The sequence below is a fragment of the Drosophila santomea genome, chromosome X, assembly GCF_016746245.2.
Source record: "Drosophila santomea strain STO CAGO 1482 chromosome X, Prin_Dsan_1.1, whole genome shotgun sequence".
In the NCBI taxonomy this organism is placed as follows: Eukaryota; Metazoa; Arthropoda; class Insecta; order Diptera; family Drosophilidae; genus Drosophila; species Drosophila santomea.
Genome location: NC_053021.2, coordinates 11,024,459 through 11,049,212, shown reverse-complemented (window position 1 = coordinate 11,049,212; position 24,754 = coordinate 11,024,459). Strand labels below are relative to the sequence as shown.

Genomic DNA, 24,754 nt, shown 5'->3' with positions numbered 1-24,754 from the left:
ACCCACTCCTAGCACTTGCGCTTGGGCGTGCGCCGCTTGACACCGCAGTTGTCCCCCTTCTTGCTGCCCTTGGCGATGGCCAGCAGCTTCACGAGCTTCTTGTGCGAGTCGCCCACGATCCAGCCGTGCTTCTGGTACGGCTCGTTCTCCTCGAAGTGTTTGCCCGGCGACGGCGACGCCTCCTCCGGCTCCATTTCCATTCGATCCCCATCTCTCTGCTCGCTGCCTGCTCCTCCGCCGCGGGATGCTCCGTCTGCGGCCTCCACCTCGTCGTCCAGGCGTCCGAACTCATCGTCGCTGGAGCTACTCCAGTAGTACAGCTGCTTCTCGCTTGCTGGCCGCTTTCTTCGCGCCGGCGATTGCCGGCTGGTCTGCGATTTCCGCTTGCCCTTCAGATTCTTATTGCTGCTGCTGCTGTTGTTGTTGTTATTGGTGGTGCTGCTGGTCGTGGCGGCGGAGCTGCTCCTGGGATGCGGTGCTGACGGCAGTGGTTGCTGCTGATTACTGTGACGCACCTTGCTTCTCTCCCTTTGAGGTTCCTGTGCAGCTGCGGGCAGTGGTGGTTGTGGTAGTGGTGGCGTTGGTTCTTTCTCCGGTTCAGTGGCCTTTACTTTGGGCTGCTGCCTGGAGCTGCGTGTCCTGGCTGGTGGCTCCACTTCCACCTCCGCCGGCATCTCTTCCTCATCCTCCTTACTTTCCTGCACCCTTGACTTTTCATTGGATCGCCTCTTGCGGTTGTTTGTTGTCTTGGCCGCTGGAGTTTTGCTCTTGGCTGCTGCCTTGGACTTTCCCCTGGCAGAGGGAGTTACCACTTCTGACGCTGGCGGAGGCTGGACAACGGGAGGCACATGTGCTGGTGCAGGTGGCGGTGGCTGGTTTCTTTGCCTGGCACGTGGCTTTGGTTGCTCCGGCTCGACAGGTGCAGGTTTTCTTTCGCTGGCGCGATTCTTCCGCTTTCCTGTGGTCGCCTGAGGTGTCTGGGATTTTTTGCTGGCCACAGGTGGAGCAACTGGCTCCGGCTGGGTATTCGCCTCGCTGGTCTTGCGCTTACGCTTCTGTTCCAGCTGCTCCTTCTGCTCAATCAGCGCTATTATGTCCTTGGTGGACAGGAACTCCTCGTACTCATCGGAGCTCCAAGTCTCCACCAGTTTCTTGGGACGATTGGTGGCACAGCGACGCTTGGACTTGCGCTGTCCCTCGTCGATCAGCTGCTCGATCTCTTCGTGACTCATGCCTAGTTCGGACTGCAGCTTGCTCAAATCCTTTCGTGGTTTGCGATTGGACGAGGAAGAACCGGAAGCAACAGCTTCCACCTTTGATTTCCCCTTTGTCTTGGTCGGTGCGGATTTGTTGGTTGCCTTCTTGGCAGTGTTGGCCGTGGAGTTCTTTGGCTTCCTGCCCGGTGGTAATGCACTAGGTGCTGGCATTGCCGCCGGCGCTGCCGGAGCTGCTGGCGCCGCCATGGGCTCCACCTGATGGTGGTGGTGGTGATGATGGTGATGATGATGATGCTGCTGCTGCTGATGGTGGTGGTGTGGCTGCATCTGCTGCGGATGATGCCGATCCCAGCTCTCCTGCACCAGTGTGGGTTGTGCCTCCATTTCAGATGCCTTGGCCGCTCCGCTGCCGCCACGCAACTCATCGAAGATCTGGTCGAGATTGGCTTGGTTCTTGGGCAGCGCCTTGATCTTCGCCATTCCGGGCACCACACTGGGACCCGGGAGCAGGGCCGCCGAGGGGGCAATCGCTGGCGCGGCCTTGGCACTGCTGGCGTGCTTGAAAATCCGTCCCATGATAAGTGACTTGTTCTCGAAGGTTTTGGCCGTGGCCCGACTAGAACTGCTGCTGCTACTCCGGCTGCCCGTTCTGCTGTTTTCCGCCGACGAGGATGAGGAGGACGATGAACTGGATGTGGAAACGGCACGTCCTCCTGCCTGCGGTTGAGCCACTCGCCCTGGGGCGACGACTCCACCTCTGACCTCTGGTTCTGGCTCCGGATCCACATCACCATCGCAGCTCAGGGTCCCGAAGTCGTAGTCATCACGATCCGAGTAGCTGGCCGTCGAAACGCTGTTGTTGTCCTGCTCCTGCAGCAGATTCACGCACGTCTTGGGCTTCTGGAACGTTATGGGCGCCTTCTCCTCCAGTCCAATGTTCTTGAACGGCCGGTCGGGTATGATAATCCTTCCGGATGCTGGTGGCAGCGTGGCCGAGCTGGCCACACCCGCCGCCGCCTTGATAATGGACGCGTGCATGATGGTCTTCGAGGATGTGGAACTCTGCTGCTGCTCCATCGGGCCCGTGGGCGTCACTGTGGGCGTGCCCGTGGGCGTGGGTGTTGGCGTGGGCGTCTGTTGGTTCGCAGGCGGTAGAGATGACACCGTCGGAGCCACCGGTGCAGGCGGCAAATGGGGCAGAAAGTCTCCACCTGGTTTCTCACTTCCCAGCGCAATGTCCGCCAATTCCGTTAGCTTGCAGACTCCACGACCCGACTTGGCCAGCTCCAGCATGTCCATCTGCAGGTTCACGTTCTCGTAGCCCTTCATGGCGGCCTTCGTCTTGAAGCGGGACGTGGTGGTGGCCGAAAACTGGGACACAGCCGAGTAGCTGGGCGAGAGCCGATTGTGGTTGCTGCAAGAAGGTTTCATAGATGAGTGATATTTACTGTGGTATGTGTGCAAAGTGGTAACTCACGTGGGCGTGGTGGTGGGGGTGACTGCTGGCGGGTTCCGGAACAGCTGTTGGATGACCGGCTGGTGGCACACCGTTGGCGCTGACTGAGCAGCAGGTGCTGGTGCCGGAGGCGGTGCCTCGACAGGTGGCGGCGGCGAGGGAGACGGCGACGGAGAGGCTGGAGGTGGCAGGGAAAGCGATGGCGACGCAGGTGGAGGAAGCGATGGCGAAGGTGAAGCCGGTGGCGGCAGCGAGGATGATCGAGATGGCGAGGGTGATGCTGGAGGCGGCGGTGGTTGCTTTCTGCCTGCCGTCACGATCACCGAGGTGGTGGCTGGACCAGCCCCGCCGCCGGGATGCGGACGTGGCGTCTCTGCGCTCTTCAGTATATTGCAGCACTCGTAGAACAGGCGCTCGTCGGGATTGAGATTGAGGCGAGAGGCGGTCGGAGCTGTGGGACTGTGCTGGTTGTCGTGCAGCCGCAGACTTGCCTCCGTGATAACATGATGCACTTGCTCTTGCTGCTGCTGCTGATGGCGATGCTCCTGCTCCCTTTGCAGCTGTATCCTCTCCTGCTCCTGGACCCTCTGCAGCTCCCGCTCCCGTTCCCTTTCCTGATGGGCCATCTGAGCGGGCGCCATGAGGACCGAGGCTCTCATCTGCTGCTGAGCTGTCGCCGGCTGCTCCTCCTCATGCCGCATCATCGCCTCAGCTGGGCGTTCCCTCTTGTTTTCCAGATCGTGCGTATCTTGCGGACTAGACGGCGCCGTCTGCGACTGCAGGTACTCCTGGGCAGACACCTTGGACACGTGGGCCAGGGTCATGTTGTGCTTGGACAGCGAGGTGGAGGTGAAGAAGCTTTTGCCGCACAGCTTGCAACCGTATTTTTCGGCATCTAGTTCGCTGCGCTGCGTCCGTTTCTTGGGACGTCGCGTGAGCAGCACACTCCTTCGCCTCCTTCTTCGGCGGCCGCGTCCGCCACGTCCCAGATCCTGGGAGTAACTAGTGTACACGCTCATCTCATCGTCCAGATCCATGTCCATCACCTCGGTGTTCGTGTTATCGTCGCACATGGAACCAAAGTTCGAGTGCTCATCATTCAGATTCGGAGCACTGCGCACACTCATCGAGGTGGGCGGGCGATAGTATTTGTCCTGGTCCTGATCCTGGTCGGGATCTCCTTCGCCGTCGAACTCGTCGTGAGCAAACTCAAAGTCCTCGTTGGTGGTGGCCGACATGATCTTCTCGTTAACGTTCTTCGCAATCTCCGTGAGGTAGTTGTCATCCTCCTCGGGACTCTCGTTTGTCGCCGCCGCTGGCTGCTCCTTGGCTGGCACCTTGTGCTCCGCCTGCTCCTTGTGTATGTTCTTGTTGAGCCGCGGATCCCGACTGAAAGTGGCCGCCGGAGGTAGCTGCTCCTGTTTCTCCAGCTTACTCTGCTGCAGCCTCGTCAACTGTTGCTCCCTGGCCACGGCGCTGCTCAGGATGCTGGGCCGTAGAATGGAGCTAACGGGCAGCTGGGCCTGATTGTTTCCACCCGCCGGCTGCGCCTCCTTAGCCTCCCTCGCCTCCTTGGCCAACAGCTGCTTCTCGATGCCAATGGAGAAGGACTCCAGCGAGGATTTGAGCAGACTGATATTCTCATTGGTGGCCTTGCCAACGCCACCAACTCCTCCAGCCTTGCCCCTTCGATAGTAGCAACTCTGGCGACGCTTTGGCCTGCCGCGCACGGGCGGATTAGCTGGTGACTCCGCGACTGTCTCGGCCGCCTCCTTCTTTGCCAGCTTCGCGGCAGCCGCGGAGGATGGTCCCAATGCTGCATTCCGCTTGGTGCTGGACATCAGCAGCATTCCGGTGAGCAGCAAATCCTCGCTTTTCTCGTACGCCAGATTCTCCAGCTTCTTGAGGTTATCCCTGCGGGCATTGTCGATCTTAAAGCTTTCCAGCAATTGATCGGCCACAATGGCGGCCAGTTCGTTCTTTCGCCGACGACGTTGCTTCTTTTTGGCGGGCAGCTCCTCATCCTCCTTGATCGGCGGAGGTTCATCAGCTGGCGTCGTCGCCGTTGGAATCGGCTGCTCCGATTGGGCGAGGCTATGGAAGCCCGACGAGGTGTTGTTGTTCAGATTGCTGCAGTGCTCCTCCATCAGGGAGCTGCAGTTCGTCTCCGCCATCGTGGTGGGCGGTGGTGTCGCTGTGCGTGCTGGTAGTGGCACGGCGGGCGCCACCGAGATGACGGAGACGGGCACTGGTGCAGGAACAGACGTCTCCGGCTGCGGCAGGCTCACTGGCATAACAGGATCCGGCGATTCCGGAGACTCCACTGGCGGAGTAGCTGCCGAAATCGTCATCGGATTGGTAGCCATTACATTTACAGTTTCCACCTTCTTGTCCCTGAGACTCGTTATTGGAGCTTGAACCTGAATGGGCAGTTGTGGGCAAACTACAGCAGCGGGTGCAGGCGCTGGGATTGCATCCGGCAGCGCTGGCAACTCTACTTTCGCATCGCCATTCACCGGCAACGGGATGCACTGCTGCATGGATGCGGCCGGCAGAGTTTCCTCCAAGGCGAGCAGGGCGGAGCGACAGTCGATGGTTCGCGAGCGCATGGAACGCTTCTTAGGCGTCAGATTCTTGACAGGCACTGGCTGCGGAGCAGGTGCCACTGGCACCAGAGCAGCAGGTGGAGCGACAATAGGGAGAACAGCATTTAGAGGTTGGGATTTGTCCAGGGCTGCCGACGACAGCACCTCTGCGGAGGGTTGCAACGGCATGATGCAGTTGCTCGACTTGGGAGGCAGTTCTTCCAGCTTTTCCTTTTCCTTCTCCCTCTCCTTTTCGCGTTCTCTCTCTCTTTCCTTTTCCTTTTTGGCCTGCTGCTCCTCCTCATCGTCGTCCGGAAAGCTCGCTTGTACAGCCATGATAACCGAGTTGATCGCATCGTCGATATGGTTGTTGACCACCTCATCCATGCGAGGACACGCCTTGGCCTGACCCTTTCCGTGATCCTTTTTGGAGCTGCCCGTTCCCTCCGTTGAGCGCTTCTTGCCACCCGAGCTCTTGGCGGGATGAACGGGCACTGCAACTGTTGCGGACACCGAAACTGGTGGTGGTGGACCACTGGAGGGCACCACCACGCCAGTGCCAGGATTGCGCACCTGTGGGATCTTCAGCAGATCCAAGTTGGAGTAATAGTGCGAGGCCAGTGGTGCCGGCACTCCGCCTGCTATGGGCAGCTGGCAGGGCACTGGAGCAACACCACCTGGCGTCGTAAGTGCTGCACCACCTGACTGCGGTTGCGGCGCCAGCGCATTTGCACCCGTCACCAAGGGCAGTGGCACCAGTGGCATTGACAACTCTTGCTGCATTCTTGGCGGCGGCACCGGTGACGGCTTTCTGCTCGACTTCTTTGACAAATCCAGCGGCTCCATTTCCATGTCCAAGCCGATCAGATTTCGGGCCTCGAAACCACAGATCGTCTGCCGCCTGGCGGGCATACCGCCAGCACGATGGTGCGGCAGTCCGACGAGTCCCGGATCCCCCGTGGTGCCAGAAATCAATGGCTTTTGGAGCACTCCTCGCTGACTGGTGAGATTCAGCGGCTGATGATCCGCCATGACGTACATTGCTGTGGGTGCGGGATTGGGATTTGCAGGTGCTTGCAGTTGTGGCATATACAGCGGCAGTTTGGGTAGCATGTTAACATTCACAGGCACTGTCATTCCCTGCATTCCCAACGGCATTGCCACGGGCACGGGTACCGGTACGGGCACAGGCACAGGCGCGAGAGGAACGGCCACAGGAACGGGCGTTGGATTCGGAGCCGGCACTGGCAGCGTCGGTTCCAGCGGAGGATACTGCTTCAGGGCGGCCAACGAAGCTGGTGGTTTGGGTGGTGGGGCACCCATCTGTTTGGCCGCCGCCTTGGTGGGCGTTCGTCTCGTCGGCGGATGAGCCAAAGCAGCGGCGACTGGCGGAGGAGCGGGTGCAGTGACTGGCAGAGGAACAAGTGCAGCGACTGGCAGAGGAGCTGGTGCCACGGCTGGTGGTGGAGCAACTGGCGCAGGAGCAGGCGCAGGCACTGGCATGCTGGCAAATATGGGTGGCTGCAGGACTGGAGGAGCAGGAGCGGCAATCAAAGTTGGTGGAGCAAGTGCAGGGGGTGGAACGGCAGGTGGTATGGTAATTGCTTCTGGCAGCTCCATTGCCGGTGCCTTCTGCATCTGGATCGGCACCTGTATCGACTCTGGGGTGGCATCCACTTTGATTATGCGCCGTGACACCGCCTTGCGTTTGGGCGTCTTTGGCTGCACTCGCTCCTTTTCGGCATCCACTGCGGCTGCAGGTGACTCCATTGGTTTCGGTTCCTTGTCGTGCTTTTCAGCTGGCTTATCCTGCTGGAGTTTCTCCTTTTCCTTATCCAGCGGCGCAGGCGGAGGCACTTGCTCCGTTTTGAGCTTCTCCTCCAGTTTGCCGGTGAGCATGGCTATGCAGTCGCTAATCCTCTTGCTGCGCTTTACAGTCGAGTTCGGCGTCGCCAGTCGATTGGTGCCGGAGAAGGGAGAAGCCATGGCTGCAGCAGCTGGCGGGGATTTGGTGGCTGGCGCTGGGGTAGTGGGCGGTGTGGGCATTAGCTGCTTGCTGGGAGTGGGCGACGCGGGCTCTGATCCATGAACGGAGGCGGGTGGAGCAGCTGCCTCCGAAAGAGTTTGTGATAGCTCCAGCCGCAAGGATGGCTTTTCCTCAGCGGGAGATCGTGACTTGGCAGTGACTGTCGGTGTGGGCGGTTTCGCCTCCGGCTTTGTTGGATCTGTTTCCACTGAAACCGGCGGTTCTGGCGGAGATTTCACCTTCTCCAGTTTGGCCTTTTGCTTTTGCTGCTGCTGCTGCTGCTTTTGTTGTTGCTGCTTCTGCTTGCGGCGACTGCGCTGCTGCTGTGCGGCAACAGCAGCGGCCGAGGAGCCGGTGGCCACCACAGATGATCTCGAACGGGATCTGGTGGTGCGCAGCAGGTGCTGATTGTAGATTCTCTTGGTGCTGCTGCGCTGCTGCTTGGATTTCGACTTGACCAGCGACTTGGCCATGGACTTGGCCTTGTTCTTGGCCTTGCGCTTGGCCTTATTGTCCACGGGGAAGATCTTCTTGCAGATGCGCTTGGCGGGCAGGTTCTCTAGCATTTTTCGAATGGATTCAGCTGAAAATGGGTAATATTTAAACGTTGTAAGGGAACACGAAAACTCACAAAATACTCACCATCGCTGGGTCTTTGGCGTGGCGAGTTCTTCAACTTGGATGAACTGGACACGCTCTCCTCACCCTCCGCCTCACCATCGCCTTCGCCCTCGGCATCGCCATCGCCCGTTCCCTCCTCCACTTCCACTTCCAGCTTTTCCTTCTTTCGGGCGGAAAGCTGCTTGAGCGGCTTCTTGGAGAAGGCACGTCGCTTTTTGGTGCCGCAGTAGTAGCGATACTTGCGCTTCTTGGCCAGCGACCATACATAGTCGCCGGAGCAGTCCAACATGTGGCGGTAGAGATCCATGAGGCCGCTGCACTTGCGGCCGCACTTGGTGCAACTGGAAGGAGCGGACGAGGAGGACGACAGCGTCGTGGTGGCAGCGGAGGAGGTGCAGGTGGAGTTGGATATCGAGGTGCGGGCGGTGGACAGCAGCGTGGAGGCGGAGGATGAACTGGGCGAGCAGGACGACGATGAAGACGCATTGCCCGATCCGGAGGCCGGTGATGGTTGTTGCTGCTCCAGTGCCGAGAGCGGAGTCGGCGTAGACACCTCGTATGATGAGCGCGAGGAGACAGACGATCTGGTCTCCTCCTCCGGTTGCACCTGCTCCTGCTTTGGCTGCTGCACTGTTGCGGCCGGCGCAATCTGCGGCCAACGGATGCAGTTGCTCGCGGCGGCAAAGCGTCCCAGTGCCCGTTTCGGGATGAAGAGGTGGCGCAGCAGATTGCCGGCCAGCAGCTCGCGTCCCACGACCTCGTAGTGCGTGGCGTAGATGTGCGAGTGGCGAAAGGTCTTGTGCTCCTCCAGCGACTTGCGCTGGTCGAACTTGGCGCCGCAACAGATGCACAGGTAGAGTCGCGGCCGTGCCCACTCGCCGCTGAGCACGACGGCCTTTCGGTTCCTGCTACGCTCTCGCTGGTCCCTCTCCCGTTCCCGCTGCCGATCCTGATCGCTGGTCCCGCTTCTGGGCTGAAGCTGCAGCAGGGAGAGAAAACTCTCGTCGGCAAATGTCTGCGGCAGCAGATCGTCACCAGGATGCGAGTCCAGGCCCTCATCCTCCTCCTCGTTCTCGCACTTGATGACCGCCTGCTCGTTCTGCTCCAGGATGATGTGCGGCAGCAGGCGGTGGTCCAGGATGAGATTGAGCTGCTCCAGCAGGCGACGCTGCTCCTGGTTCTGCTCCTCCGCCAATGAGAGCGAGAGATCGTGCTTCTGGCGCATTGTCAGTTGCGTCCACATGTCCAGCTTGGAGAGATCGCGCAGGCCCAAGTAGTTTGGCTGCTTTAACTTCTTCACCAGCCGCCCGCCCTCGTTGATCAGCGTGAACTTCTTCACGTAGTCCCACTTCCACTTCCAGCTGTGCTTCGTATGTGGTCTCCGGCGGAATTTGGCCAGCGGCAGCAGTTCCCCCGTGCCGCCAAATTGATCCGAGGTCAGCAACGTGGGATAGGAAGCACCGCCAGGTCCCAGCTGGCTGGGTCCGTGCAGCATGATGAGGTCTGGCTTCTGGGATGCGGACGACGTTGAAGCTGACGTTGTGGATAACGTCGTAGAAGAGGTGAACAGCCGTCCGTCAAGGTGATTCTGGAGGTTGTGGCGCACATTAAAGATCACATCCTTGTAGAACTTGTCATCGAACAATGAGTTGGCGACGGAGGCGGAGGATGAGACGCAGGCCATGCTGGCTGGCAGCCGGAAGACTGCATCCGGATTGACAGCTTCCTGTAGAGCCATAGTTCCCGCCGCAGCGGTCTGCTGATGTGTCTGCGACTGTTGATGCTGATTCTGTTGCTGTCGCTGCGCTGCCGCCCGACTGCTGCTCCGAGATTTGCTGCTAGGCGTGGCCAGGGGCGGCGGTTCCTCCTCCTTGCGCTGGTTTCGATTCCGATGGCTGGGCAGACGGTTCTGGGTAAGACCGAGTCGAAAGAGTACCGGTTCGTCGGCACCCATTAGACCCGGCTTGGGAGCATGACCATCGTCCGGATGCTGCAGCGGATGTTGCTGGCGCTGGTGTCCCAACAGGTGATCCGCGTCCTGAAACCGCAGGCGACACTGCTGGCAGCCGAAATACTTATCCGCATGCTGCTCGCTAAGGTGCTGGAACAGCTGCTCCAGATGCTTGGCCGGCAGGCAAATCTGCGGGGGCGTGGCCTGGCGTCGATTGCCCTGCTGGCTGCACCACTGGCAGCCGGGGAAGCCGCCGGCGGGATGGGAATTAGAGCTGGTGGAACGACCGCTGCAGCGTCGCTCCTGCCGCTCGGTGTGGAACTTCTCCACATGCTTGGCCTGCAGCTTGCCGGAGGCGAACTTCCTATCACAGTACAGACACAGGACCTTCGAGTGCGCGGTTCCACCCAGGCCGGCGGCCTCTTCCCGCTCGCGCTCCCTCTCCCGTTCTCGTTCCCGTTCCTCCGTCATCTGATGTAGCTTCTCCACCAAACGGGGCAGGCGCTCCAGCGGCAGACTGCAGATCAGCGAGAGCGGTTCCTGTTCCGCCTCCGGCTGATCCTCGTGCGGCTCCACCTCTTCCTGTTCCGCGTCCACATCCTCCTCCTGCCGGGTCTGCCGTTTCTTGCGCGGATTGGATGCGGCAACGGTCGAGGCTGGAGTCGTTGCCGGTCCAATTGGATTCTTGCCGTTGACCTGCTCCTCCGAGAACTTGAATCCACGGCGCAGGCCGAAGCGCGACATGGTCTTCATGTGGAGGCCACTGGGTCGTCCGTGGTTGCGTTGCACAAGTTATCTGCTTCGCCACTCCTGCAAGCAGTGCGGGGCGAACAACAATTTACTACTGCACGCAGACTGCTTCGTTCTTCCTTCTTCTTTTTGTTGACAAATAAACCGCAAGAAGAAGCAGCGAAAAACAAAAACTACTCACACACACACATACGCACACACTCGCACGCACACCTGCTCAATTGGAAATTATACAATAAACATTTTCAACTCCTCGAATTGATCTCTCTCTTTCTGTTATCGGGATGTATTGTTTTGGCCAATAGCTATATCATCACTACCACTCCACAACACAACACTTTCCACTTGGATTTCTTGGTCTTGATTTGGTCTATCCTCCTGCCTTTCGATACGTTCCGTCCGTTTCGTTTTGTTCTGTTTCGTTTCGTTGTATTGCACTGTATTCCGGGATTTCACGAGATTGTTTTCGGTTTTGTTGTTTTGTTCTATTCGCAGTTTTTCGCTTGGATGCGGACCAGACCAGGAGCGGCACCGGATCCGTATCAGCGCATTGCATTTAAGCACGGCATTGCAGCTCGCCCAGCAGTGTAGCGCATTCAATTTTCCCTGGCCGTTCTTTCCACCCTAACAACTGCGTTAGGAGGTATCTAACGTTTAGCCCAAATCGATGCGTGCGTACGGCGCAGAGGGGGCGGTGTCGCGGGCGAAGGGGGCGGGGCACGGCAGCAGGACAACGACGACGACGACGACCACGATACTTTGTGGGAAACGTACTCGGAATCGCACTCGTTCTCTTTCCCGTTCTGATGCTAGCGATATTGGGCAACCGATTTTTCGGCGACGGCGGCGGCATTATCAGCCATCGAATTGTGCTATATAAACAGCAAATTCGATTTCACTGTCCTCCCAGCGCTCGTGTGTGTATATATTTGGTTCGTTCACACACGCACACACAGCAGCAGGAGCGACCGAAACGTTAAATGTGTGTGTTTTTCTTCTTTTTTTTCTTATGGGAAATCGAAATCGCGTCAAAATGGTCGAGTTTGCCAGTGTGTACACACTTGTCTCGCTGGCCAGGAAAGTACTCGAACTATCGATAGTTGCGTCTCTAGCAGCAATACTTTGGCATCGTTCTAAAAAAAAAAAAGTTTTGAATTAATTAGTTTTCATTGCGCAGCCTGCATATCAAAGAGCTTTTTGAATTATTATATTAATCGGCAGCTTACGTTTAAATCAGAACTGGTATATATCGCCAAACAGACAGCTGATTTTGCCCATCACTTGGTTCTTTGAAACCTATTTACAAAAAAAAATATCTTCTGAAGTTTAATTGAAAAACATGACAAGTGAATATAGATTAATATGGCTTATTGGTTTATAAGTATTTAGTGTTTTGTCGTCTGAAATCTTATTATCCAATAATAAGGAGTTGCTTTCTTATAAGAAAATGCATCTATCAAAAAAAGTATTCCAAATAATAAACACTTTTTTACCACCACATTTTTACAACTCGATAGGTAAATTGCTACATCGATTGATCACGCGCGGACAATCGATTGCTGTGAGTGACAGAGGCCAGGGTTGCCATCACATCACGGTGCAGGCTTGTTTTTGACGAGTCATTTTGGTCGCCCCGCAGAAAACGCAAACTAATAAAACGAAACTCACTGCTGAACGGAGACAATGCCGTACAACATGGACGTACTGATGCCGGAGAAGGTACGTAGTTGGTGCTTCGACGCCTGGCCATCGTACTAATCCCTTTTCTCCCGCCAGGATGAGCTCTCCGACTTGAAGCCGAAAGATGCGCACAGTTCCCTGGACGAACTGGACATGGAGGATCTCTATGTGCGCTACAAGGTGAGTCGTCCAGTGTTGTTCCGTTTGATCATCCATCTAATCGCCCATTGTATTGTAGAAACTGCAAAAGACCCTCGAGTTCATTGAGGTGCAGGAGGAGTACATCAAGGATGAGCAGCGGAACCTGAAGAAGGAGTACCTGCACGCCCAGGAGGAGGTGAAGCGCATCCAGTCAGTGCCACTGGTCATTGGCCAGTTCCTGGAGGCCGTCGATCAGAACACGGGTATTGTGGGCTCCACCACCGGTTCCAATTACTACGTGCGCATCCTGTCCACCATCGACCGGGAGCTGCTGAAGCCCTCCGCCTCCGTGGCCCTGCACAAGCACAGCAATGCCCTGGTGGACGTGCTGCCGCCAGAGGCGGATAGCTCCATTTCGATGTTGCAGCCGGATGAGAAGCCCGATGTTAGCTATGCGGACATTGGTGGCATGGACATGCAGAAGCAGGAGATCCGTGAGGCAGTCGAACTGCCCCTGACCCACTTCGAGCTTTACAAGCAGATCGGCATTGATCCGCCGCGCGGTGTGCTTATGTACGGTCCGCCCGGATGCGGCAAGACCATGTTGGCCAAGGCGGTGGCCCACCACACAACGGCCTCGTTCATACGCGTGGTCGGCTCGGAATTCGTGCAGAAGTACCTCGGCGAGGGACCGCGCATGGTCCGCGACGTGTTTAGGCTGGCCAAGGAGAATGCACCGGCCATCATCTTCATTGACGAGATCGACGCCATTGCTACGAAGCGTTTCGATGCGCAGACGGGCGCCGATCGTGAGGTGCAGCGCATCCTGCTCGAGCTGCTGAACCAGATGGACGGCTTCGATCAGACCACCAACGTTAAGGTGATCATGGCCACCAACAGGGCTGACACACTGGATCCCGCTCTGCTGCGACCTGGTCGATTGGATCGTAAGATTGAGTTCCCGCTGCCCGATCGCCGGCAAAAGCGACTCGTCTTCTCCACCATCACCTCAAAGATGAACCTCAGCGAGGACGTCGATTTGGAGGAGTTTGTGGCGCGGCCGGACAAGATCTCCGGCGCCGACATCAACGCCATTTGCCAGGAGGCGGGCATGCACGCGGTGCGTGAGAATCGCTACATCGTTTTGGCCAAGGACTTCGAGAAGGGCTACAAGAACAACATCAAGAAGGACGAGCAGGAGCATGAGTTCTACAAATAGATTAAGCCACACACTTTTCCCGCCCATTGTCCCCCCACACTAAACTCTCCTTTGTACGCCTAAAGTTATACCATTAATAAAAACAACTCGTATTCGAAGTGCTAAGTGATCCCAATCCAAATCCAAACCAACCCAGTGGTATAGGGCAGCCAAACGCAAAGCATTCCATTTACACAACAACAAAATAGACAAAAGCACTGTATTTGATTCGGTCAAAAGAGTGGATGCAAACAAAGAGCATTGGAAGGATAAGACGGAGGAAGGGAGGCGGCTACTTCATCAGCGAGTTGACCACGGCGTTCACGTTGATGGCCTTTAGATCGGCATACGTTTGACCCGTGCCCACGAACACAATTGGTTGGCCGGTGATGTAGGTCATAGAGATGGCGGCACCCACCTTGTCGTCAATGGTATCGAACTTGGTCAGCACGATGCCGTCGATGATGTGCGGGTTCTCGTTGGATGAGTAGTCGGCCAGCGACTGGTTGAACTTGACCAACTGGTCGACGGCTTCGTTGCCCACCAGTGCCTCGCCCACAAAGAGCACAAGATCCGGATTGTTCACCTTGATTAGCTTGGACAGTGAACGCATCAGCGGCTCATTGTCCTGCATGCGTCCGGCGGTGTCCACCAGCACCACATCCACCCGTGTATCGTGGGCAAACTTGATGGCCTCCATGGCAATGCCGGCGGCATCCTTGCCATACCCCTTCTCGTACAGCTGCACCATGGTGCGACCGTCGTGCTTGGCCGCCGGATGCAGGGCGTTCAGGTGGCGGGTGTGTGTACGCAGCTGTTCGACGGCACCTGCGCGGAACGTATCGCAGGCGGCGATCAGAACGTTGAAATCGTTCTCAATCAGCCAGAAGCAGATCTTGGCCAGGTTGGTGGACTTGCCCACGCCATTTACGCCGCAGAAGATGATCGTGTACGGACGGCCGTTGCGCTTTGATTCGAGGGCATCGCGAATGATGTCGATGCGCCGTTTGGGCGAAAGAATCCTTACCAGCGATTGCGTTAGGGCCTCCTTTACTTGGCTGGCAATGCTGTCAAAGGTGCCCATTTGTTTGCCATCCAGACTGGTGGCCACCGAGTCGCACAGCTTGGCCGCTATCTCTGTGGCCACGTTCTTCGATATCAGATGGTCGCGCATCTTCTCCAGCGCCGGCTGCAGATCCGCCAGTGACATGGTCTTGGCGCCCACAATGCCCTTGAAGTAAGAAAGCAGGCCGCCGCGTTTGCTTTTCTTGGACTGCACCTGTTCCTCCTGCTCCTCCTCAGAGGACTCCTCCTCGATCTCAGCCTCGTCCTCGCTCTCCACGTCCAAGTCGCGGATGACGCCCTGCATTGTGCCCACCAGCTGCCATTTGAAGAAAAATAAAAAAGAGTTCATGATTTCACTTCGAACAGAAGAGTTTTTTTCGCAGACAGTGAAAGTTACTCACCTCGCTGTTGATGTTCTGGTACTGAACATCTTCGGGCGTATCCTTGGAGCGATCGAGCATGACTGCATCCTTGGAGTTACCGCCCAGATCCCAGACGCGTGGCTTCTTGCCAGCCTTCTCGGAGGCGGGCTTGCTGGGTTTGGAATCGCTGGGCGAGGTCTTCTTTGTGGGCGTGAGCTTTTCGCGCAGTTTGCGCCGATTCTCCATGATGATGTCGTCCTTGGAGGAACCCGTCGCTGGCGACGAGGGCTGTGACTTGGACGGTGGCGGGCTCTCCTGGATGTTGACCCGCTTCTCGACCGGTTTCTTGTCGTCCTGAATCATCGAGGCGACGGTCTTCTTCGACTTCTGCGACTCGTTGTAGGAGCGCATGGCTTTGGGTGCTTTCACTTGCTTGGCGGACGCCTCCTCCGCCGCGCTGAGCACACGTCGGTACTCCCGATCGAAGTCGTAGTCATCGCCCAGACGTATGTCGCCGTACTTCTCCTTGAAGGCCGTCTGCATGTCGGCCAAGAATCCATCCAGGTAGTTCAGTTTGATCACCTTCTGGAAAATAGCCGCGTACACCAGGTCCAATTCATTGTCCAGCTTAAATTGCACGGCCAGGTGGTCCTCCTCGAAGTACTTGGCCTCTGTGTTGCGCTCCTGCAGGCCCATAAACCATTAATGCCCATCCTCAGCCACATCCAAATCCATCCATTCACTCACCTCCAGGATGACGCCACGTATCAGGCTGTTTATGCAGGAGGCGAAGCTGCTACCGGACGCGTTCGAGTGCCACAGCACCACGCCGCCCTTGGTGAATATCACCACAAAGTCCAACATTTTAGCTACGCTTCCGATCCGTCAGTTTGAACAACGACGCAATCTACTTGCATTGCATTTGCATCAAATCAAAAGTTGCCACACGTTCCACGTCACTTGTCTAGTGATGGCACCGCGCTCGATATGTCTGCGCGTTATCGTTATCGAAAGCTGTCACTTTCGAATGTCCAAATACCGTTAAATATACAAAATTCATTTAATCAAAAAATAAATATAAAAATAACCATATCTCACCTATATAACATGTAATTAGTGTTGTTCCAAGCTTACCATTGCATTTAATATGCATGTAGCAACTAAAGGATTCCCCAATTGCTTTTAAATTTCATAATATGTATATTGTTGCAAATCAAATTACCTTTCAATAAAAAAATAAGAACGCATTGGCTTTTGCTTTACACATCTTTAATGTTAAATTTAGTTGTGTATGTTCACTTTTTATTACAATATAATTTATTATTTATATTTAATAATACATTATTAGAGTCCAAGTCCTAACACTTTCATTATTTATACCGCATAATATCGAAGCACTCATTCAGTTGGTTTTTTTTTTCATATTAACATTGTTTTAAAAACTCGCATTTGGTGGATTAAAAAATTGGTTATCATTCGCCTGCTTTGGGATTGGGTAGTATTTTCATTTTTATAGTGCTCTGAGGAAATGCATAACAAAATGATTAAACGTCTTGATTGGATAAATACTTTAGGAGAAGCACATGAGTATGTTTCGTTCACTTTTCGATTTAGTTTAGTTTGTTTATTACTTTTTTTAAGGCTAAGATACTAAGTTCTCCGCTATTTGGAACAGATTTGTGTTTTTCTCTGTGTATTTTGCTTTTTTTTTTGTTTTTAACGCAGCACTAGCAGCAGTGTGTGGAAATCCATGATTTGGTTAAGTTTCGTTTGATTTGCTTTCGATAGTTTAGTTTTTAGTCGTGTAAACGTAATTAAATATATGTAATAAATATTAGTACAAAATGAAATGCAAATCATCTTTAAATTATAATAATCGTATAGCAAAGACAGTTTGCATTTTAAATTCTTCACCGAAGTCGCTTAAAATGACAAAAAAAATATAATGTAAATTATATATATATATATATAAAGATTAAGTTGGAAATGAAGGGAGGAAGGAAGATTAAAAGTATCAAAAAAACACTCGCTGTCTAAAATTGCAGTTCGGTTGCGTACGAAAATCATTATAGTTACTGGGAAATACGTATGTAAATCGGATTTGGTGCAGTAGTACTTTAATAAATTAATACAAATTAAATACAGTTTTGTGGCCTTTAAATAAATACAATGCGCGATTAGTTCGTAGTTTGTAGTTCGTAGCTTTAAAATCTAGTAGATTTGTGCCGTGGCATGAACAAACAACTCTGGACGAGCAATTGAACAAAATGGACAAAATGAGGGGAACAAATCGCATCGCATCGAATCGAATCGAATCTCTTCGAATCGCATAAGGTAATTATTAAAAATTAAATGGAATCTCATATTATGCATAGAGTAGAACGTATGTAAGTGGTAAATATAGTATAGTAAATGTCTTTTCCTTTTACAAAAGTATCGACTGCGCTGCAATTATAATTATATTCATATAATCATAATTCACGGAGAATCCAACAAAGTCGTGGCCTGCCTGATTTTTAGTGAGTTGTTATTGGTTTGTGTTGCTCTCATGGTAATAATGCTGTTGCGTCTGGTCTGTTCCCGTGCTTAGTTCGTACAGTACAAATGTTCAACAGGCTCCCGACTATTAATTATTAGTTAAAAACTTAATAAACCAAGCTCGCAGCGACATCGACTTGGAAGGGGAGAGAGATTGTTTCAGGGATTGGGTGCGCTGACAAGCCTTTTCTGCGAAGCAGACACGTCTGTTTCTTAAAAGGGGTCCATTTGGCCCGTCAGACCGTCCTTCGGTACGTTTATATATATATATATGTGTGTGAACAAACGAAGCTCCCTTGCCAGGACGTCCGCAAAGCCTCCAGAAGTGGGGCCCAATCAAAAGTATTGAAAATTTTGGTAAGAGTGCATTTAGCATTCTGTAAACAAAGTTGGGAAGCCAGAGGGAATTCGTTAAGTAGAATGGGGATGGGTGGGTGATTGTGCGGATCGGATTCGAAAACTAACGCTTGCCATTCGGCGAGTTGAAGCTACACGAGAGCATCTCCTCCTTGGCCAACTTGGCGCGGTACTCGGCCATCATGTCCCGGCACTGGATGGCAATGTCCAGCAGCTGCGAGAACATCGACTCGCCCCGCTTGCAGTACGAGTCCTGGTCGTAGTCCACATAGTTGGTCAGGTTGTACAGCGCCTTCGACTCGGTCAGGAAGGTCTCCAGTGTGGCGTTCACGGTGCGATGATACTCCACCACCATCTCCTCCGTTTGCTGCAGATCGTCGATGGCCTGGTGCTGCACAATCAGCTCGTCGGACATCTCGTGTTCCTGCAAATGGCAATGGACAGTGTGTTTTAGTGTGGTGATCGCGTTGTGAGTAGTATTAGTTATATAGGTTTTATTATGGCTTTGTCTACGGGAAAACCTTTATACTATGTATTTCCATCTGACCCAATAATTTTCCATATGAATTCTGAATTTTACTCGAATTCAACAAAAACAAGTAATAAAATATAATGGCATGGTGCCTAGTTAAGTTGTGCATGAATTCCCTTCAATTGAGATCTTCTCCTAACAGCGGCCGAAATGACAGTCCATTCATCTTTGGCCGCTTTACATCTGGTTTCGATGGATCTTGAACAAAGGGCAGATGGCAGGCGTACTTGTACAGCAACTCATCGCAACCCAAAGTCGGGAAGCGCATCTCAGTGCGGGAGCGGAGCAGGACGAAGCGCTTCCCGGACTCAATGGGATCTTCGGCGAACTCCGACGGCGGCAGTAGCAACGGCACATTCATCATGGACTTCGTTTCATCGTCGTTCACCGCCATCGAATGCGACTTGACCTCCTCAATCAGGCTGGCCATCTCAGCGATCTTTAGAGCATACCGCACGCCCGCCGTCTGCAAGCGCTTGAACGATCTACTACGTGGCTCCTCTGCTGGCTCCTTATTATCAGTCCTGGGATTTACTGCCGCTTGATTGCCAATTGTAGTATCGTCTTGCTCGTAGGGCACATAGAAGGACTCGTAGTTGAGCGACCCCTCGCGCTTCTTGCCATTCTTCTTGGGACGATGGACGGGATAAGGGGGATGCACCCACCGCCTGATGCTCGTCTTGGATCCGCTCTTGCCGCTTAACTTGTTTCTTTGCTTGGAGTAGACGTTGTAGGGGTTAGTTGCCGTCTTCTTGGGTTTGTTGCAGTTCCAAACGCGTGGAGGTTCCACCTGCTCGTTGACTCTGGCCGAGGAAGTCAAGGCTGCCACTCTACTTGCTGCCGCCTGGCTGCACAACGCATTTGGGTGCATGCTGTACAGGGAACGCAGGGTACGTGGATTGGTGTACTCCGCCAGATTTGGCATGTGGCTATCGCGTACTCTCGGCTTTGCCTTGCTGATCGAATTCTTGGGCGAAAACTTGAGCATTGTGTTAGGTTTTGACTTGTATTCATATATAACTTGTAACCTGAACTGAAAGGAGCTGTGAACTGAGCTAAAACCAGACGATGACTGAGGTGAATCGAGACGCAAAGCTATCTTGTCCAGGAATTTGCCTACTAAGCTGGATACAATCACTGTGACAACATGACACATTGTAGATACTGGGTATATATATTATAAATAAAATGACATTACAAATTTATATTGGTCAAATAAAAAGAATTTAAAAGAGTTTAAATTTCTATTAAAACCAAATCTGCGTATATATAGTTTTGGATTGTTCGTATCATTTATTCCCCCACAGCCATCTTATCTCATTTCATGTTACTTCATTTCATATCACTTCATTTTTAGTGCTTTAGAATCGTTTCATATGTCCCATTGGTTTAAAACGCATTGGCGTTGTGCATCTCTAAATAAAGGGGCGTGGACAATATGTGGGGAAGTGGACAGTTCATGGTGTGTATACTCACGCTCAGCGAACTCAGCATGGCCAGATCCATGTTGCCGGCGTTTCCGTTCTTGTTGTTGTTGTTATTGTTGTTGTGGATGCCCGTGCCCGAGTGATGAGAGGCCGGACCACGCTGATTGTTCGACTGGGAGGCCGGCGCATGCGAGTTCGGGTGCAGTTGATGGGAGTGCGAATGCACCATGTTGAGTTCCTCCTCCTCCTCGTCGTCCATGATCTCGATGGGCTCGCTGTCGCCGCCAGGGCCGACTTCTGCGATATCCTTCACCACCAGCTCCTTGACACGATCCGCATAGCGCAGCGTGTTGAGCGTGTGCTCGCAGGAGCTCAGTCCCGGCGAGATCATGGCGATCATGCAGGTCTTGCTCTTCTCGCCAATAAACGAGTCGCGCAACACCTGGGTGAGTTTGGAGACACGGAATGGCAAGTGGGCCGACTGTTTGCCCAACGCACGGATGCACTCTTTGAGGGCGAGCAGCGATTTGTTGATCTCGGCGCCCTCCATGCGCGTCTGTCGATCGGCGGAGGAGGTATCCACCCCGCGCTCATTGCCCGCCAGATCGATGAACGAGAATTTGCCGTGGATCTTCGTGGAGCCCCGCGGCCGCAACACAATCTGGAAGACGGCGTGCGAACGCGACGAGTTGGAGTTGGCCGACGTCTGGCCAGATGTGCGGGCAGCATTGCCGTGCTGGATTAGCTTCAGTACCTCCTCGACGCCATCGACCACCTTCTCGGTGAGGCCCACCACCTGCACCTGCTGTTTGCCGTCCTCCAGGACGCGTAGCTTCTGCTTGTCGGCCAGAAGATCAAAGACCTACAAAGCAACAACGATTGGTTAGAACAAAGGATCCTTAGTTAATGCAAAGAGTACGCCACTCACCTTGCCACTGTAAATCTCAAAGAAACTGGCCGAAACGACTAGATTCATGGCGCGGTAGCGCGGCATATTTAAGGTCACAAAAACATCCTTGGCCGCCATGGCGTAGATGCCGTTCTTGCAGTCCTGCACCTTTCCATTGAACTCGCCGCCCATGGTGTGCGTCTTGCCGGATCCTGTCTGGCCGTAGGCGAAGCACGTCGCCATGCCGCCCTCAAAAATAGTTTTTACCAACGGCTTGGCTGTGTATCTGCGTGGGTGGAGTTAAAGAATGCAGATATTAGTATGGTTATATACAATATATAGACTATATAGCTTGAATTCTTGATTAATACATCGATCTACAGCCAAAGTTGGTATTAGGAAATGATCTGCCCAGTACAAATGGGTATTAACCTTATGATTTCACTATCTTTAGGATTATTCATCTTACGTATAATCCCGTATCGATAAGAATTATATGTAAACACCAACTAATTAAAGAAGCCATTAATAATGCAATAAAAAATGTGTAAATCTCATTGTTTACTACTATTACTGAGTATGGATAACGCATGATGCACCACCAATCATCGATTGCTGAATTTGTCAACACGAGAGCGTTATCATCGGCAGAGTCTTTGGCATTAATGCCGGATATATTACTCATGGGGTTTACTATAGGGTATACTTAAGCGGTTGCCGTGACGCAACTAATGGCGTTACCAGTTCCAGCGAGCCATACAATACACATGAACGCGAAACCGGAAAGAGAAGTTAAGAAGTTGGCGGAGAAAGGGGGCACAGCAGCAGCAGCGGCAGCAGCTTTAATTCAATTGAAGCCAAACAATTCCTAATGGGCAAATGCCACAAGGCAGTTACTTTTCGAAATCTCTTCCGCTGGAGAATTGGGTTTAGAGAGCTCGGGCGCAGATCGGCCGACGCCTGATGGTGGGCAGGTGGCAGGGGAAGCGTCTGGGCTTCCAAGTTAGTCATTCAACTAACTTGGCTGTTTCGGGAGCGACTGCTTTCGGATGCATGTATGTTTCTATTGCCGTCTCTGTCGGCATGACTCAATGAGTCGCTCCACCAGAGATGCCCCAGTGCTGTCCAGTCACCAAAACAAGCTCAAAAAGTGACTGGCACTTTAGTTACTCGATCGAAATGTGAGTAATGGCTGTTTAGAAGTGTTCTTTACTTGCTGGTGGAAAATTATTTCTTTAAAGCGTATGCTATAGCACATATCATTCTCAATTGGGTTGAAGATTGAATGAAAGCCATAGAAAGTGATCCGTAAATATATTGTATTGGACTGATATATATTAAAACGACTTTTACAAATGAGATCAATTGGAAAGGGGTTTTCTAGCAAGGATACCCAACTGTTATTGAAGATGCATAATCAAGACGGCGGAATTTGTGGGCACCATATTGAGAACACGAACTGGTGTTTGTTTAGAAGCACTAATAATTCTAACAGGCCATATACGGAATTGTTTTGGAGCTAGTTATTGATGGGTGTTGCATACTCGATACTCACTTGTATACCATGGCATTGTCGCACGTGTCGTTGAAGGCGTAGTCGAAGCGAAACTTGTGGTTCTCCAGGAACTTGGTGAGGTCGACCTTGCTGCGCGGCTCGTGCACGATAAGCATGTCCTTGCGCGGCACCGAGATGACATCGATCTCCTTGCGATTAACTTCTTTGCGGCTGATGGGACGCTTGCGCACGCACACGGTGATCTGATGGTCATCGACGGCCTGGCCATCGAGCAGCGGCACAAACTCCAGCGTGCTCTGGTACTCGCGTATCATCTGCGCCGTCTCCCAGTTGGGATTGCCAGGATCCTGGTTCATCAGGGCCACCTTCTCCTCCTTCATCTCGGCCTGGCGGGCGCGACGCTTCTCGCGATTCTCCTTCAATCGCTCCACCTCCTTCAAAGCGTGAGATCGCCGGGCACCAGCGCCACCAGCTCCCTGTGTCGTTGCCGCAGCGGCGACTGCCTGTGCCGCTGGAGCTGCACTAGCTGCCGCGCTGGGATTGGGCAATGTGTTATTAGGAACCGCTGAGGCGATCCTCGTCTGCTGCTGGCTGACCGCTGTCTGCGAGTACCGTGGACGCTGTAATCCAGTGTTCGTGGTGGTGGTGCCACCACCTCCGCCGGCCGTAGTGTTAGAGTTGCTGTTTGTATTGACGCTATTACTGTTGCCCAGCGGATGGGGGATCGACTGGCTCTCCTGGATCTTGTTCAGCATGTTGCCGGCCATGGTCATCCGACTGGTGAGATTGCCACCGATGGCCGATTGTGTGGGATTGCGTGAGAGGTTCATTGGAGCGGTGGCCTGCTTCTTGGGCTCCGGGGCGGTGTGCTGCTCGACGGTGTCCTGCATCAGCTCGGGATTGAGGGTGAGTATGGCATCCAGTTCCACCTCTTTGCCCTTCGTTTCGCCGCGCTCGTACCATTCGACTGTGATGCACTTGCCCGACTGGTTGATCACCGCCACCACGGCCATGTGGACGCGGCCATCCGTCCGCTTGATCTTGACGCTCTGCCCCACCGTAATCATGTCCATATTTCAACGTCGATCCGTCCTGTTTGACTCCAGATGGTATATCCTACTCCACCGATCTCTCCTTTCTTCCGGCTTACACTGCGATAACTCCTAGTACTGCTTTATGGACAGCAACTCCCACTGCTTGCAGGAGGAGTTCCGTTAGTTTTAGAAATAGTAGTTGTGTTTTGGAGTCCAAAATGTGTCTGTGCAAATACATAAAAAAAACACAATGTAGTTCGGAATGTGTTGTTGTATCTAAAATGAGTTTGTTCTTTTCAAAATTAACTACTGGGGAGATATGAATCTAGGTAGAAACGAAGCCCCAAACCGAATACAAGGCAGTGACGGCTAAATCGCAGCCAACTGCTTGTCGAGGTCGCCGACAGCGTCTGTTTTTTTTTTTCGAGTGTCCGTCGAAGTGTGTGTGTGTGCTGCTTGTGGGGCTGCGTTAGTATTTGTGTTTGAGCTGAATTTAAATGCCAACTGTCGTTTTCGTTGCGTCTGGCAACGGATAACAAAAAGGAACAACGGGGACCCGCTGGCTGGGAAATGGAAAAGGGGAGCTCCAAGCAAGCGTAGGATCGCTAAAATCCCAATCCCGTTGTTGCTATTGTTGTTGTGCGCCCATTTTGTGGGCACTGGCGGCACTGTGCAACACTGACACACACATAGCGACACATATGCAGCTGCGGCATCCCTTTTGGCCGAAATGCAACGGAAAAAACAACAAACCGCGGCGTTTGGCAACCAATCAATGCTTTCCGCTCCTAATTAGATGCAAAAAATGTTGAGAGAAAAACACAACACACACTCACACACAAATGTAAAGAGTGGGGGAAATGCGTTTGCTTTATCGCTTTACGTCATACACAGAGCACCCACACACACGCACGCACACTCGCGCACACACACCGATGCAAAAAACAGACGGTCGCGGAAATTTAATTGAATTTTTCGCAATCTGCTGCCTTTCGCTCACCTTTCCTACTGTCTTCCCAACCGCTACAATGTGCTGGCACTTTCCATTAAAAAAAAATTTGGGGATTTATCGACCGATCACAACGAAATATCACAAAATCTGCTCAAAATAGTTTTGCAAGCGACCAGATGTCAGCAACACAATTTTTTAGTTTCGCCTCGCCATTGTTTTTTGTCCCGGCCACGTTGCGCAACACTAGACTGCAGCACGAACAGTGCTGGCAATCAGCCGTTGGATTTAAAAAACACAATTATTGGCGTGTCAAAAAAGTGCATAAAATCCATTTTAAGCGGGCTTCTTGCTGGCGAAGATGTTTTTAGATGTATTTATGATTTTAAGTAGTAATACAAGTACAACCGTGATAACTTCCAAGTTGCTTATTTACTTTGATGGCTTGGTCAACACTAAA

At 53.1% G+C, this 24,754-nt stretch overlaps 5 protein-coding genes across 7 annotated transcripts; 1 reads left to right on the top strand and 4 right to left on the bottom strand.

The window, feature by feature from the left end:
* Positions 1-2: 2 nt before the first annotated feature.
* Positions 3-11,623, bottom strand: LOC120457027. The gene is made up of 3 exons (XM_039644189.2): positions 7,927-11,623; positions 2,695-7,867; positions 3-2,631 (listed from the first exon to the last, which is right to left on the bottom strand). Exons 1-3 carry the CDS (start codon positions 10,607-10,609, stop codon positions 9-11), a joined length of 10,479 nt encoding a protein of 3,492 aa, XP_039500123.1. The 5' UTR covers positions 10,610-11,623; the 3' UTR covers positions 3-8.
* A 543-nt stretch (positions 11,624-12,166) lies between these two features.
* LOC120457242 (26S proteasome regulatory subunit 6B) lies at positions 12,167-13,744 on the top strand. The gene is made up of 3 exons (XM_039644627.2): positions 12,167-12,325; positions 12,383-12,466; positions 12,525-13,744. Exons 1-3 carry the CDS (start codon positions 12,290-12,292, stop codon positions 13,644-13,646), a joined length of 1,242 nt encoding a protein of 413 aa, XP_039500561.1. The 5' UTR covers positions 12,167-12,289; the 3' UTR covers positions 13,647-13,744.
* Positions 13,745-13,814: 70 nt separating this feature from the next.
* Positions 13,815-16,021, bottom strand: LOC120457240 (signal recognition particle receptor subunit alpha homolog). The gene is made up of 3 exons (XM_039644626.2): positions 15,800-16,021; positions 15,092-15,736; positions 13,815-15,006 (listed from the first exon to the last, which is right to left on the bottom strand). The coding sequence occupies exons 1-3, from the start codon at positions 15,914-15,916 to the stop codon at positions 13,918-13,920; spliced, it is 1,851 nt and encodes a 616-aa protein (XP_039500560.1). The 5' UTR covers positions 15,917-16,021; the 3' UTR covers positions 13,815-13,917.
* A 1,131-nt stretch (positions 16,022-17,152) lies between these two features.
* LOC120457239 (kinesin-like protein Klp10A) lies at positions 17,153-24,520 on the bottom strand. 3 transcript variants are annotated; one of them, XM_039644623.2, is made up of 5 exons: positions 24,346-24,519; positions 22,351-23,569; positions 20,835-21,081; positions 19,956-20,768; positions 17,153-18,371 (listed from the first exon to the last, which is right to left on the bottom strand). In XM_039644623.2, the coding sequence occupies exons 2-5, from the start codon at positions 23,382-23,384 to the stop codon at positions 18,051-18,053; spliced, it is 2,415 nt and encodes an 804-aa protein (XP_039500557.1). In that variant the 5' UTR covers positions 23,385-23,569; positions 24,346-24,519; the 3' UTR covers positions 17,153-18,050. The 3 variants fall into 3 exon arrangements, with proteins under 3 accessions (XP_039500557.1, XP_039500558.1, XP_039500559.1); XM_039644624.2 differs by lacking the exon at positions 24,346-24,519 and adding an exon at positions 23,695-23,768; XM_039644625.2 differs by lacking the exon at positions 17,153-18,371 and adding an exon at positions 19,635-19,894 and having other exon boundaries at positions 24,346-24,520.
* Positions 18,502-19,635, bottom strand: LOC120457243. The gene has a single exon (XM_039644628.2). It carries the CDS (start codon positions 19,633-19,635, stop codon positions 18,598-18,600), a length of 1,038 nt encoding a protein of 345 aa, XP_039500562.1. The 3' UTR covers positions 18,502-18,597.
* Positions 24,521-24,754: the final 234 nt, after the last annotated feature.